Consider the following 16,660-nt stretch of genomic DNA (forward strand, 5'->3'; position numbering starts at 1 on the left):
CATCTTTGCCCATGCTTTTTAGTCACATGAAAGATTCTGATATGCAAATCACAGGCTATCCTTTGTATACATAGTGTCTTCATATTACCTTATTTTTCTTATCTCCCTATCTGCAACTATGAAATCTTTAATTAATGTATTCTCAGTCTGCAGTTGCTACTCCTCTCTATTCTCTTTCCATGGCTTGGGGGGAAAGGTTGGTTCTAGAAATCTTGTCTATGCAGAGCCAGGTTTTGTCCTACTTGCAGGCTGAACAAAGAGGTTTTCTTCTCATTTTGTACAGCCGCATGTAAACCAGGGAAAACAGTAGCAGCACTTGCTGTGTGGGAAATGCAAAACAGTACCAAAAACACATGAAAGACTCTCTAGAAAGAATGATCTACTGCTTCAGTACTGTATCCGGTCCCTCAAGTAGGTTCAGCCTACGTGACACACTAAGGCAGAGCTTTTCAGATTCTGGCACACGTATCACTCATGCAGACAAATCACCTCCAAGTGCTCTGTCCTTTGAAAGGTCTAATGTTAGCCAAGTGGCTTAACTTTCTCACTTGTGCCTATGTGTATCAAAGAAGGTAGTAAAGCTGGAAACATACCTCCTCCTGCTCAGGCAGGAGATCTGGAAACTTTTAGTTTTGTAGTCAGTGGTGACAACCTCAGTGCAACCAGTGATGGTTCTTAAGCAAATATGGTACTTCCACTCCAAAATTCAATTCTGGTAAGTAACGCAAAAGCCTGAGACAACCTACAGGATGCATACTTTGTTTGGGTAAGAGAATTTTACATATTATAAGGTCAGGGACTATATAATTTAGTGTTCCAAAAGCAGACATTCCCRAAAAGTTAAATCCAATCTGCAACATTTTGAGAGAGGAAAGTTCAAGCCATTCAAAAGCACACAGGCCTCCCCCTATACTGCCCTGTACTTCATCAACGTGAACAGGTCATTCTAGTTCTCATGACGTGCTCTAGGATGGGATACAATAATGGACTACTGGCCTGTCTAGGTCTTGGGCTATACAACTTCTCTCTTCCAGGTACTTCAGAGGAAAGTGAAAGAAGCCCTCTGGACAAATGAACAGTGGAATAACTTACACATAAAAAGTTTTCTTCCCAATCGGGGGAAAATAAGAGATAGCCTTCCCCCTGAGAGCAGGATCATTTATTTACTTACTTCGGTTGAAAGAAAAGGGGGGGGGAGGGCTTGCTGTCCTTCCCGCAGCCCTACCCTGACCCACAGCGCGGCCCTGTGGCCCCACCGCTGACAGCGACCGGGCTCGCGACCCCGCCCCCACCCCCCGCCGGCCAACCGCCGCCCACAGCGGCCGCGCCGGACACTCCACAGCTTGGGCCGGGCCTACAACCGGTCCTTCAACGGTCCTACACCGAGCTGAGGCAGGCGGGCTCCCTCCTCTCCTCTGCGGCCCCCCGTTACCTGCCAGCCGGCGGCGGCGGCAGCCCGGGGGAAGAGTCGGGGGTGGGGGGGGGGAGCGGCCGGGCCGGCAGCTGCCCGGCTCCTTTCGCGCTACCCTGAACTTCTCCTGTTGCCGGGACGCCGTTGCCGTAGCAACAACGGCGCTCGCTCCCGATTGGCCAGCAGGGGCCCAGGTGCCYTGGCAACAGCAAGGCAGGCCCGTAWTGGAGCCGGCCCATGAGGGCAGGGCGCTGCCGTGGCTCCGCCTGGCGCGGCGGGCTGGTAACGGGCCGCCGAGGGAGCGCCGCGAGGCAGGGGAACTCCCGCGGCGGCAACCGCCCAGCGGCGGCGCTCCCGGCTGCTGCGGAAACTTCTGGAAAAACCTCGAAGGGGAGAGTTTCCCGCCAGTGCCGCGGTGATCCTTTCAGCACAAAGCTGGGCCCTTCAAGGTTTGATTCAGCACAGACGATACGTGTTTATCGTGGGGTGGCACCCCATGTAGAGTATCAGAAGGGTGTTCTTCACTTCAGCTCTTTCTGTTAAAAGACATTGCAAGTATTTGTGTGTGTAACCTGGCTTTTTTACGTGCTGCCTTTGAGTTCATACTCCCGTAAGTAATGTAACGAGCAAAAGTGGGTAAGATTGCAGAAACGTAATGGCCGCACACATCATAGTTACCATTGCTAGAAGAAAAATAAAGAGTTTATAAACGAATACTTCATCTCAAAGACTCCATTTGAATTGCTTCAGACTACTGAGTAAACAAAGTGCCCATCTGATCTGCACTTGCAATGTTAAAAGGCTAGTGTTTACAACTTGGCCTATATCATACTTTTGTTTATGTATCTTTTCTGTCACGTTTGGAAAACTGACGAATACACAGGCTTCTGTGAGATCTTTAGTAATAAAAACAATTCAGAAATAGTCTCTAACCTTGATTATTTTTACGAATGAACAATGAACGTGTCTGAAAGGGTCTGCCTCTCAAGTGTCAGTGGCTGAGGCAGGCTGGTTAAGGAATTGAACTTGAAACCCACTGTGGATCTTCCTCTGTGGATTTAAATCCTACTAACTATGGAGTAAATGGGCTGTGAATCCGAGGAAATAAAAGTCTCTTACAGTATTTACATGATTTTCTGTGCCAGTAGTGTTAGGATAGCCTTTCTTTGGGGTTTGCTGCACCAGGAACAAAGTGCAAAAGTAAGTGTTACATGCATAACTGAGAGAGAATCTGCAGCAGTGCAAGTGCAGGCTTTGAGCAGAGAATATGTATCATCATCTTTGCTACCTGTGATAAGTTTCTGTGTATTTATTAAGCACCAGCCATGTGTTTGTGTGATGTATAGGCAAAAGGGTAGTACTGTCTTCCATGTGGAGCTTGAAATCAAAACTTTTTGCTTAGTTCTTACTTTGTTCTAATTGGTTCACTCATGCTGAGTTCTTAGTTCTCACATATTTTATGCGTGATTCTTTTCCAAAGTTGTAAGAGAGCAGTTGTAAGACCTGTGAGGGTTGAAGTCTTAGCACGCTGTTACACCAGCTGTGTTACTGTTATCTTCGTGTGAAGATTAAATTGTCATCTTATGTTCATTGCTGGCAAAAGCTGAGTATGTGACAGAGATGCTGACAGCGGATTTAATGTCTGGGTGGCAGTTGCTTTGAGTATCACTCATGTGCCATACGTATCAGACAAGTCAGCATATTAGTGGTGGTGATTGGAATCAGTCTGAGAAGTCAGCTGCCATTACATTACTGTTTTTTCTGCATCTTGCGTGCTGTCACACAGCATGTCTTACTGCAGCATTCCCGCCTACAAAACAACTTCCTTTCCAAAAGTGGGGTTTAGCTAATTCATTCTTGTTTTTCACAGGTGAAATTCAGTCCTTATGTGAAACTCACTGTTCCTAACTACAGGCTGTATTTGGCTGGCCAAAGAACTCTGACAGTTATTTGGGGAGACATTAAAAGTTACCACCTTCAAGGCAGGGGCAGCTCAGGAGGACATGCTCTAGCTCCTCACAACTCCAGTTCACAAATTAGCCTGTTGCCATCCATTTCAGTTTAAGTTAATATATCAGGCTATAAATTACAGTACCTGAGGAGCCAGCACACATTTGCTTCTGCTGTCTCTCATCCATGGTGGCCATTTCCARCAGAGAGGCAGAGTGCACAGCTAAAGATGGTAGCTTCTAAAGCTACTCCAGCATGCATTACCAGAGCTCGTCATCCATGTGCAGTGAGAACTCCAGAAAAGTTGTTGCTTGGCTTTACAGTTTCCTCAGTGATGAAGTACAACAGTCCAGAAAAATGATACTACCACAACTCAGTTTAATGAGGGAATATCATTTAGGTTTCTGCAACTCAGTTTAATCAGGGAATGTCATTTAGGTTCCTGCATTAGCACAAAGGCTTCTTCCGTCTTGTCTCTGTGCTATTGCTATAAACAACTTCACTGCCTGTGAAAAAACTGTAGTAGGGAGTCCTACCGTTACTACCCCTTACTAAGAGACAATAGCGCCCACRTGTCAGGGTCACAGAGTACAGAAAACAGCCATGTGTTTTTTGAACTTTTTTGCATTACTTTTAAAGGCCTCACAGCCCGAATGTTTTCAGAAGGACTGGATGTTACAGGCGCCTATGATTCAAGCTTGAGATATAGAAAGAGGCTTTGTTCCAGTCTGCCTGAAGAACTTGCCATTGCTCTCCCATTTTTTTGAAAGATGATTTATATGCAGATAGACCAGGACAAACAGTGGAATTAGTATTGTTGACTTCCTTGTTACTCCCTGAAGACAAAACAGCTATTTTTACTAGAGTATGACTCAACCCTTGAGAACTAAACCCCATTATGCTGAAAGCTATGAGTTTTAAATGAAGGTGTTCATTTTTGCAGGCTCCCTCTTCATTTTCAGAATAAAGCATGGTTATTGTTTGCAATTATTTCTGCCTGATCTGTGCCTTCTCCACTATCTTGAGTAACAGAAAGTCATCTGCATACATTTTATGATTCAAACACTAGAGGACATCAGTCTGCAGATCCTGTCCTAAAGAAATCAAATGGATTATTTAGTGATCACACCCATGGCTGAGAAGGGCACAGTGCAATTACTTTTAATCATTTCTATTCTTTGTCCTTTTCAGTGGTCATTTGGTTTTTGATTTAATAATTGATTCAGCTGAATCTCTTTTTAACCTTCTTCTACTGATTGGAGAGGCAAATGCTGTTATTTAATCCTCCCTCTTAAACCTTTGCTTGTAACTACTCAGTGGAGTTGTTTATAACCCAGGCAAGACTGAATGGCTTATGATAATGGTGACTCAGGCTTATAAATCCTTGTAATTATAGTCAGAACTGTTGCTGCCATGTCATGTTTTTATGATTACACAAAAGGACTTAGAATCTTTAATGATTACTCATTAGTTTTCTTGTCTTTCCCCTTTACTTCCAAACTTAAATGCATGGACACTTAAACCTTTCACATAGGAGACTGTGAAAATCTTACCTAGATTAATTCACCCTCAGTTTCCTCATGTTAACTTCTCAGAGAGCTCAGGCTGAGGCAAACAACTGCTGCTGGTATATTAAGCACCCTACTGGCTGGACATGCAAAGGTAGATAGCCTGGAGCGTGAGCCTCACCTGGGCCACAGCAGTGCTCATCACAGCCCTGGGGCTTTCCAGGGCTGCACCAGCATCTGGCCCTACTTCTGAACAGCCTCAGGATGACTCTGTTTCATAGCTCCCAGTGATGAGGGGAAGTAGGACCTAAGCCTTGGACCTGTTTCTGTACTGTAATGAGACTTCTATTTCCTTAAAATTGACAGCTTGAAAATCATCACTGAGCCTTTTGAGTAATGCTTAATATGCACCTGCGTGGTTATGGATTGATCCTGTGAAGTCATACTAGTATGTGGATGGTTTGAACTAATGCTGAGGATATTCAGTGCTTTATAGGAAATGGTTTATCCATTGCTGGTTTGAAATACCACAGCAATGGAGCCATCCAAATCCTCCTTCCATATTTTGCAGATTAGTATCATTAAATGGGTTCTGAGCTATGTGATTTAACTATGAYGACTCTCACCAGAACTGACCCCCATTTGCTGTTCTAACTTTGTAAGTTACCTCAGTAGAAGMAACTTACCAAATTTGAATGTTAAGGTGAAAAAAAACTACAGTCTGTTCATTTTCTCTTATTTTTCTTTCTCATTTGCAGTGTATCCATTATCAATGAGGCATGGACATTCACGGACAATTTGGGAGACTATGTCAAAGTAAATGTATARGGGTAGGTTTGTTTGGAGAGAGAGACAGACCTACAAAGCACATTTGGACAGGTCCTGAAGGTTCAAATTGTCAAAATATGAAGGAGCTTACTTCCTACCAATTTTAATAGAAACACTGAAATGCCTTCAAGGATCAGAGGCGTAAAGGAAGAACTTCAGTGTGTCTTATCTGGGAATAGGTGTTGGCTGGGCTCTTGACTCTTGGATAAATTTTACCTAGCAGCACRGAAGACAAGGGAAGCAAAGGGTACGAAAGAATATCTCTAGCTTGAAGACATTCTTGTTGATCCTAGAAAGCAGATGCCTAGAATGCAGCAACTATGTTGTCTAAAACAAGGAGCTCCAGCATACCTGTAGATGCATCAGTCAGAGGCCATTACTCTCTACAATAAGGAAAAGATTTTTTTGCTTATACTAGCTCTTCCCCTTCCATCTTGGTCTCTGCACAGGCTAAATCTGGTATCAGCCTGTATATACACCTGGCTGTTAAAACAATGGCCTTTTTTAGATCCCCTTTGGCTTTGAGAAAAAAAGGGATTTGTTTATTTTTGTTTTATTTTTGTTTGTTTTTTGCAACACAGGAGATAAGCTGTGCTTAGTAATGGGAGTAGCGCTCACTGGAGTCTTYAGAAATACAAAAAGCCTTTTAGGCAGCTGGAAAGGGTGTATTGCTTATGACCTCAGGATTTAGTGAGACAGCAGAGTTTTGATGGTAATGAAATCTTCCTCTGACTCTAATGAGTAGGAAATGTTGGGAGATTTGCCTTCCTCTGTAGCAAGACACTGGAGACATCCTTTCTCTTTCCTCTTGTTGCTCATTGTAGTTTGTGGGTTTTTATCTCCTATATAACACAGACAAGGATTTTTAAGCATGAAGTGGCCTAAGAGGTATAAGATAATATTCTGTAAAATCTTGAATGGATAGAATAGTGCCTGTCCATCATCTACATAAGGAAAAAAAAAARGGACATCAAAATACACTGATGGCAGGATCTAAACGAAAACCCCATTTTTTATACAATGTGTATTTAGATGAGGAACTCATTGCCATGAGATGCTGTCAATACCAGCAGGAAGAACAGGGAGAAAAAACCCTGTGAAGGGCTATTAAACACAAAGATACAAAATCCTATCACTACACTCCAGCATTATCATTATCGGTTTGCTCTCTATTATACTTTTGGCTAGTCATTATGAGCTATTGTCAGAGACATAACATTGGGTTTGATGGATCACTGGGTTGATTTGACACCATCATTCTTTGTTCTAAGTTATGAGGTGTGTGAAGAGGAGAGGCTCAGTGGCTTGTACAAAGCCTATGTGGCTTCTACAAGAGGTCTATGAAATGAGCAAACCACAATGCATGGAACACATCTTTTATTCAATAAGCAAGCAAGCACAGAAGTATAGTGTGTAGTGCTTAATATTCATACAGTACTAAAAATATAAAAATAGAAATAAAATTTCACTGAAAGCATTTTCACTCACAAATATACAAGGAAAAGTGCTGTCAAGCCACATCATGCTACACCACTTGCCAGTTGCTGAACTGACAGTTTGTTTCCCAACATAACTAAAACACTAAATGTATGCTAGTCCTTCATCACGGCTTTTAGCACGACAGAATAATAGACTAGCAAAAATTGGCCTCCTGCAGCTGAGAACCTAAAAACCATAAATGTCATTAAGTAAAAGAACAGTGATAAAATAATTCTGGAGAATTTTACTGTGATAGGAGCCTGTTTCAGGCTGTTTGTGCAACTGTCATAGAAAATTTAAAAGGTACAGAAATAAACCTGAATCTTGCTAATAATCAAGACTGTTAATGGCTAATAATTCTTGAGACTGTATTCTGCATGAATATTTGTGCAATACTCCCATCTGGTGGCATATTTTTAAACTCTTTTCCTTCAGTGCTGCTGTTTCCTCTGCCTGCTTACACTGGAACATACATCCATCTTCTACTTAGGTGTGAAGGGATCCAACAGTACAAACAGTGAACTGTGCTGAGTGCCCTTAACTTTCAGGATTTTGATAGAACTAGAGGATACCCAGCACTTTGCCTTCTCTTACGTTATCCATTGGGGGAAGTTCAGATCTACACCGGAAACTGATATGGATCAGAGACACTGATTTGTGAAGAGAGACATCTGCAGTAGATGTCTCGCATTTAAGTGGCATTTTAAGGGCATGGACTAGCCTTGGGAGCTTGAGAGGCTCCTATTTGCTGACCTTTTGCATGGAGCTGAACTTTACCAACCACAAAAACAGCTGCATGCTGCTGTCCCTGAAAGCATGGGTGGATTTTGGATTGTAGTGACAAACACAGCTATATTTTATAACAAGGCCTGACTTGCAGAGTATGGCAGTACACAGAACCCATTCTTAAGTCATACAGATAAAGGAGTGCAGAACTTAACGGGAACCCCACTTGGATCAGTTATTATTTTGGAATGGGATTTACTTGTACTTGATATACCTGCTATAAAAATAAATGTGACAATTAACCCCTGAGATCATTCTAGCATACAGTTTTKGCCTGTTACTTGTTTCCCTCTGCAATAATTTTTATTTGGTTTACGGACATTTATTTAGGTTTCAGTGAAAAGCTTCTATAAAACACATTAAATAATCAATGTGGGGCTGAAAAGGTGTACATTCTAGTTGCATATATGATACATACCTTATACGCATATAATACATTCCATAACAGCTGAGTATTCTAGTATTGTCTAGGAAGTTCTTGCATGTGGACAAAGGATTAAAATACTAAAAGATAAACAGCTGTGTAGGATCAAAGATAATTGTATTTGCTATGGTTTACTTAGATTGTTCTCCTTTCTTTAAATCTTGTTACACATAATAGCTACAGTAGTTTGTCCAGCAAGTAATAAATGAATGCATAAAGCACTTCTAGCTATATTTGGATTTCATATGCATGCATTTTTTATAAATAAAAATCAAATGTGAGGTCACATTTTCCCATCTTCTGTTTATAAACTAAATCAAATTTCTCATTCATTGAAACAGTGAAGATGTCTTTCCATAGCCCAACTCGGCCTGAAACACAGAGAAGGAACACAAGTTAGACTGCTGACATGACAAGACACCAAATTCCTAGTCTGATTATGCAGGGCACCAAGTATCATCTGTGAGATGATGGTAAGCCTTAACTTTCATTGAAATTTAATGAGACTGAGGCTGGTTCAGTATCTTCCTCAATTCACCTGCTATAACCCTTGTGAAGCCTTAAAACAGGTACCATACGCCCTGCCATCTGCGTGGTTTGATTATTATATAGGAAGAATTTAGAATTTTGTGAGATTGTGTTCTATAGCCTTAATCAGCAATAATAAATACAGATTTTGTTTTGGATAGTAATTTAATTGGGGATTTCTGATTTCCATGTCAATTATGGTTGTTTAATAATGCCATCAACTAACAGGTATACATTTCAAGATTAATGTACCTTCAGAATACACTAGTTGGAGAACCTCCAAAATGAATGTCAAATATTAAGTATTAAACTGATTACTGAATTTTGATTATTGATAATATTGATCATTAATTTCTATTAAGTTTAAAGGTGAATATAAGTTCAATAGATTAATTTAACGTTCTCAAAATGGAGAAATGCRATTTGTCAAGTATGAGTGAGTGCCTAGATTACATGTACAGAAAACATCCACAACATACCCACTTTGTGCCATGTAAGTTTTATTTTTGTGCACAAAGAATAGGAAGACTTTAGAGGCTGCACTGTGGACACTGAACATGTTTTCATGCGTGGAATATTTCTATGCTCTGCTGAACTTATTACCTGACAGCAGTGCTGAAGTCAGTAGTCAAATGCTGCAGCCTTCTTCACCACTGTTTCACTACAGTTTAAATTTATTTAACCTAAACAAAATCTGTCAGGGTTACTTGCTAGTGAATCAGCCCGATGAAGTAACCAGACTGAGAGACCCAATTCTCTTTTCATTTATACTGAGTATAAATAAAGACAAAATTCAGGCTTGTGCAACTGGAATAAATGAAATGAGAATTGGGACCATGCAGAGTTTAATCATAACAACAAGAACAAAACTACATGCAGGGAGCTTAATTATGCATTTGATGCATATGAAGAATACCCATTTAATTTAATTACCATTGCTTTGTGCAGCAAGTCTATAATTGAGTTCAAGGAGAAAACTGTCTGAAATCTCCACAAATTACACATTAACATAATGAATTAGTATGTGTGGCAATGATCATTTTATGAAATCAGGACTCTCCTAGAACTCCTGAAGATATGATAGTGTTTCCAGCATGTGTTCAAGATCCAAAGATCAAAAGAACTTGACACTGACTGAGAAGGTGTGATTTAAGGTTTTTGTCAAATTTCTGTATCCAACAGGCCTTTAAGAAAATTCTTGCAATCATAAACATCTGATACTGATTTCAGTTTTGCTCTGGCAACTATAGTAGCATAAAGTATAGCACGTAACATAAAAACCTGTATTTCCCCTTCAATAATGATAAAACATTTTCTTCACTTGCTTGGAAAAGATAAGCATCTTTTTTTCTGAATCTCCCTAACAATACCTAAGGACAAATGACAAGTTTTATAAAGGACATAAGCAGTGGAGTATTTGTAACGTTTTTTTACAGTACCAATTGATAACTTGTCAAAAAGTCACCCACCTGGTTTATGATTTGAATCATGCAACTGTAAATTATGATGTGATATGAGTCAAATATAAGTAACATATCTAATCATTGTTCTGCTTTCACAGCAGCTCAGGATTATCTTCAGAGTAAATGTGCTAAAAGAAAAAAAATGAAGAACTAAAATAAAGCAAAATAATAAAATAGATGTAACTAATGACAAATTAAAATATTTGAAACAAATCACAATAAGCCATCATGTTACTGCCACAATTCTTTGTTGCATAAATGAATGGAAGAAGAAAAACGCATTTGTTAATGAAGCTGCATTCTGAAGTAACAAAATATTGTAAAAGCCAGAGACAGTGAACAAAAGAAATTTAAAATAAGGATTTTTTTTAATAAAAAGCACACCATGAACAAATGACAAAACATTAAATTAACTGCTATAGCTCCCTTCCTTCTCTATTACAAACCATAGTCTTCTCTTTGGAAAAATTTCTAGAAGATAGTAAAAAAGAGGCTCTTGATCCTTGACTGGAGGTCTGGTACTGAATGGTGCATGCAGCAAAAGTGGGCATTGCCTTGTTTATCTGGATGAACATGAAGCGGCCAGCAGAGACAGTATTTACCCCTTTTGCCCGTGGAATGTCTCACTGGCAGCTCTGCTTTTTTCTCATATTTCTCTGGTATGACGATTTCACCTTTCTTTTGCAACCGCCTTTCTGGTTTTCACTGAGCAAGAAGACAGCATGCTGGCTGTGCAAGGCATGCAGCTGTGCTACTGCTCCACAGTAAAGTTTAGGAACAAACTTTGGTTTTGGTGCAACTTTGTGCAAGTGAACTGAGGAGAATATAGCTCTGTTGGTTTTACAATCTTAAACCTACTTTATTACGTGCAAAATCTAGCACACTTCCTCCAAGCCCTCAGGATATCTTACCAGACTTATTATTAGGTGATCTTGTCTTAACAGCAGAGAACTGAGTTGATAATCAGAGTTAGGAACCTGCAGTAAAACCCTACTGAAAATGCGATAGTCTGCTGTCTTCACATACATTAGGTTTCATGTCAAATTTTACTTTGAAAAACTAGAGAGAGGGAACGATGGGAGTTTAAAGCAAGATATTTAATAGCAGAAAAACACAGCATGTTTGGCAGTGAAGACTTTACCAGAAATTATATGGAATATATTTGGTCTTTCAGTGAAACTGCAAACTCATTGTCTTCACTGGAATTTTACCTCAAGCCAGTAAAGTTGAGGCAGTTATTTCAAGAAGTCGTCATTTACCATAGCATAAGTGAACCGGGACAAGAAGAGGTGCCCTGTCACTATTATGACAGAAAACGGAGTCTGGTTTCTAGCTCTTACTTTTAGAACTAGAATGTACAGCTCCTTCTCCTCCAAGTGTATTAAGAACATTTCCATACTGGGTTTGCACAGCACAAATAACCAAGGAGGTCTGAACAATGGCTCTTTGTAAAGACTGACCTCCTGAAAAGTTTGTGCCAAGGTACAAACAGTACAAGACACCCAGGTCAGTTACTCTGACAATAATCTGGGCAGAGGAATAGAAAACTGGCCTAAGGTTCTGCCARAAAAGACAGAAAGGTAGTAATGAATATCAGTGAACCAGCTTTCATGRGAAAAAGATCTTCTCAAACAAATCTGATTAAATGTTGATAAGATTACAGTCTGACTGATTAAAGGTGAATGCAAAAACACAATAGACTTTTGTAAGGYACTTGATTTTAGTGTTTTTTTAAATAGAATTATGTAATCTCAATAAAATGGATATTAAATGAATAACAACTGGCTAACTCAAGACAAGTAACCAAGAAGGACTGATGATATTTGATATTTTTATTGGGAATCTGAAAATAATTATAAAATTACAGCTGATAAAATTTACAGATAACAAGAATGGCTGAGAGGTAGTGTGGAAAGGGCTCCCATAAAGAAATCTAGAGCTGGCTAAWATTCAAACATCACTTCCTCCAAGCTCAAGATCATTGCATCCCTATGAGTAAGATGTGCAGCAAAAGGGGCAGGAGACCTGCATGGGTGAGCAAGGAGCTCTTGGCCAAATTCAGACAGAAGAAGAAARTACWCAGAMYRTGGAAGASGGGACAGGCTACTTGGGAGAATTATAGGAATGCAGTCAGAGTATGTAGAGATGCTGCGAGGAAGGCTAAGGTCCAGCTGGAATTGAGTCTGGCAAGGGATGTTGAGGATAACAGGAAGGGCTTCTTCAAATACATCAGCAGCAAGAGGAGTACTAGGGAAAATGTGGGCCTGCTACTGAATGGGGAAGGGGCCCTGGTSACAAGGGATACAGAGAASRCRGAATTACTGAATGCCTTCTTTGCTTAAGTCTTCACTGCTAAGGGCAGCTCCCAGGAATCCTGTAGCCTGGATGTGAGGGAGAAAGTCTGGAGAAGGGAAGACTTTCCTTTGGTTGAGGAGGATAGGATTAGTAGGATTAGAGAGCTTCTGGGCAAGCTTGATATCCACAAATCCATGAGCCCTGATGGGATGCACCCACGGGTACTGAGGGAGCTGGCAGATGCTGTTGCCATGCTGCTCTCCATCATCTTTGAAAGGTCCTGGAGAACTGGAGAGGTGCCTGAGGACTAGAACAAAGCCAATGTCACGCCAGTCTCCAAAAAGGGCAAGAAGSAGGACCCAGGCAACTATAGGCTGGTCAGCCTCACCTCCATCCCCAGAAAGGTGATGGAACAGCTCATTCTGCATGTCATCTCCAGACATATGGAGGAAAAGAAGGTGGAGTAGCCAGCATGGATTCACCAAGGGGAAATCCTGCTTAACCAATCTGATAGCCTTCTAGGATGGAATGACTGGCTGCCTAGATGAGGGGAGAGCAGTGGACGTTGTGTACCTTGACTTCAGCAAGGCTTTTGACACTGTCTCCCATAACATCCTCCTAGAGAAGCTCAGGAAGTGTGGGTTAGATGACTGGACAGTGAKGTGGMTTGAGAACTGGCTGAAAGGCAGAGCTCAGAGGGTTGTCATCAGTGGTGTGGAGTCCAGCTGGAGGCCTGTGGCTAGTGGAGTCCCCCAGGGCTCAGTACTGGGTCCCATCCTGTTCAACTTCTTCATCAAYGACCTGGATGAGGGRACAGAGTGCYTCCTCAGCAAATTTGCTGATGATCCCAAGCTGGGAGGAGTGGCTGATAACACCWGAGGGCTGTGCTGCCATTCAGAGAGACCTGGACAGSCTGGAGAGCTGGGTGGAGAGGAACCTCATGAGGTTCAACAAGGGCAAGTGCAGRGTCCTGCACCTAGGGAAAAATAACCCTAGGCACCAGTACAAGTTGGGGGCTGACCTTCTGGGGAGCAGCTCTGCAGAGAAGGACCTGGGAGTGCTTGTGGACAACAAGTTGACCATGAGCCAGCAATGTGCCCTTGTGGCCAGGAAGGCCAATGGTCTCCTTGGATGCATTAGGAAGAGTGTTGCCATCAGGTGGAGGGAGRTGATCCTGCCCCTCTACTCAGCCCTAGTGAGGCCTCATCTCGAGTACTGTGTCCGGTTCTGGGCTCCCCAGTACAAGAGAGACATGAGAGAGTCCAGCGTAAGGCTGCAAAGATGATCAGAGGGCTGGAGCATCTGTCCTATAAGGAACAGCTGAGAGCTGGGCCTCTTTAGCCTGGGGAAGAGAAGACTGAGGGGGGATCTTATCAATGTGTRTAAGTACCTGAAGGGAGCGTGTCAGGGGGACAGGGATAAATTCTTCAGTTGTCCCATACGACAGGACAAGAGGCAATGGGCAGAAATTGAAGCACAGGAAGTTCCACCTGAACTTGAGGGGGAATTTCTTCACTGTGAGAGTGATGGAGCCCTGGACCAGGTTGCCCAGAGAGGTTGTGGAGTCTCCTTCTCTGGAGATGCAACCCTGTCTAACATGCTCTAGGTGATGCTGCTTGAGCAGGGAGGTTGGACTAGATGATCTCCAGGGGTCCCTTCCAACCTTGCTGATCCTATGATTGTATGATTCTAATAAAGTATTCAGACCATGCTCTTGTAGTAATGGATAATAACCTGTAAAGCAGTTTCTCTGAAAAGACTTTTCTGGTCATGATAAACACAAGCTTCATATATGATGCTGTAGCAAAAATTGTCGAAGTGGAAGGACAAACAAAGCAGAGGGGTGGGGAAGGAAGAGAAAATTCCATTTTTAAAGTCATTTTTTATCTGGATAAAGTATTTGTGAGGCTGACAGAGGAACTCTCCATCTAGCTCTTACATCTTCATTTTTAAAAAGAGCTGTTAAGTCCTGTGAAGCAGTCTATGGAAAATAATTTGAGGGAGACTCACTGAATTCATTCTGTTAGGGTTATCAGAAAGAAGACTGAGAAATGATCAGTTTTCTTACCCTTTTCAAAGGACAGATGTTTCAGCCCATCAAAAGGCCATTCTGTTTCCTAGAGAAAGGCCTCACAAGAATAAACAGCTAGAAGCTAAACCYTGACAATTTCAAGTTAGAAATATGGCGCATATTTTAAACAACTGAAGAAAGCAATGAAAAGAAAAAGCTCATGAAAATTGCAAATTTTTGTCATTTGATGCCTTCAAATTAGTATTACCTGCTATTCTAGAAAATCTGATTTAATGAAACACACAGGTTCAGGCCAGGATGAAGTGTATGAAATTCTGTGGGCTTTCACATGCCAGAAATCTGAAGGAGCCAACTAAATAGTTGAAGCAAGCCAAATCAGTTCAATCAGTTGACGTAAGCCAAAGATATCTCCTTTCTCTTATGAGGCAGGTTTGGGTGGTGTTGAATATGCACCATTGGTCTTGAATATTTCCATTCTTTTCTAGTCGGTTCTACCTTACTTTAAAACAAACAGGCCCCTAACATCGTATTGCACCAACAGTTTCCTCCTGTCATTTATACAGCAGTGTTTTACCAACTTCTTAACACATCCCAGAGGTTACTAATCTGTCAGCTGCCTCCTGCAGCTTCCACAATAAGAGTTTTACTGTGGGTTTTAAACATACCCCTGCCAACGGGAAGTGCTTCTGCGTTACAGCACTGATCAATGAGTTGATGGCAGTGCTCCACCATGGATTCCAACTGTGTTTTGTCGTAAGAAACTCCTAAGAACCTCACCAGTTGCTCAACCATTGTTGCTAGGTCCTGTAAGAGAATGTTTAAAAATGAGTTTATTGTACAATATTTTAAATGAATTTATTTTTTAAATTAGATTAATTTTAAAATGAATTGCATTCTGCTGAAGATGAAAAAATACAAATGCCTAAGTTGCAGAAACATCAGTATCCAAAACTTTTACCACCTTTCAAATTTGCTGAAAATAAACTCGCACCTTCCAACTTATTTGGGGAAGGCAGACAGATGAGTGGAGAGCATAATCACRTAAGCTTGCTTCTTCAGATATTAGAGAATGGGGAACTGGAAAGTAATTGTGATGCTTCTCACTTCAGACAACATCACTCTTAACAGATCACTTTGGAATACCCGCGTATTTCAGGGGGAAAATAGGAATTATTTTCATTTTGGTCTGGATAAAATACATGACTACAACTGTCAGAACAGCTCTTCCTTCACTGTCAGTTTTTGGAAACATGTTCATGTAGATTGAAAGGAAAAGATAAGGTGAGGGGGTCTTTGAGAACATGCAGTCATTAATTTATGTATCTAGAACCCTAAAGAGGGTCCCTCAGAAAGGTATGAGCAAGACTTTTTCTGGGCAAGAAAAAAATGGCAATGTTTAATAGGAAGAAGAAAAGTACTATGATGCTCCCAACTTTCAGCAGCATCATTCAGTAAACAGTTAAGAATACTTTGCTACTCAGAATGACGGCYATGAAATCATTGCTACAAAACTTTWAAATTATTCCTGATATGTTACACCCTCTTTTAGAATCACACTCTATCAGAAATRCAATAAATGCAAATTACATTTTGCCCATCTTTATTGAGTTCAAATTCAAATTGTAATTTACCCAACCATTGAGTTTTATTCTAGTTTTGCTTTTCTGCGTGTTTAGACATAGGAGCAGGGTTTTTACTACATTTATATTAATTTTCCAACTGTTAGTCAAATCTGTGTTTTGAATACTTTCATTAATTCTCAAAAGTATATTACTGCAATGGGAAATGGATATCTACATAGTTTAAGTAGTATTTTAATAAATTTCTGATTCACAATAAAGTGGATTTATTAGCCAACATACTATAAGGACCCAAGAATTATGTTCCCCTTATGCCAAATTCTCATCTCTAATTGCTTGCAAGATTGGTTCAAGGACAACCAAATAATCAGAATAA

General features: G+C 40.9%; 1 protein-coding gene across 2 annotated transcripts in view; it reads right to left on the reverse strand.

Moving 5' to 3' along the window:
• Positions 1-7,057: 7,057 nt before the first annotated feature.
• SULT4A1 (sulfotransferase family 4A member 1) overlaps positions 7,058-16,660 on the reverse strand; it is a 32,146-nt gene continuing 22,543 nt past the window's right edge. Inside the window, exons 6-8 of one of the 2 annotated variants that reach the window (XR_014898168.1) lie at positions 15,370-15,508; positions 10,384-10,505; positions 8,679-8,757 (exon numbers count right to left, since the gene is read on the reverse strand). Coding sequence is in view for 1 of the 2 variants with exons in the window: in XM_085324428.1 (XP_085180554.1) it covers positions 8,645-8,757; positions 15,370-15,508 (252 nt within the window). In the remaining variant the exon portion in view is untranslated. Of the gene's footprint in view, positions 8,758-10,383; positions 10,506-15,369; positions 15,509-16,660 lie in introns of both variants that reach the window. The other variant, XM_085324428.1, reaches the window with a different exon arrangement.

This window comes from Rhea americana, unplaced genomic scaffold, assembly GCF_003343005.1.
Source record: "Rhea americana isolate MKP2758 unplaced genomic scaffold, rheAme1 scaffold_91, whole genome shotgun sequence".
NCBI classification, from domain to species: Eukaryota; Metazoa; Chordata; class Aves; order Rheiformes; family Rheidae; genus Rhea; species Rhea americana.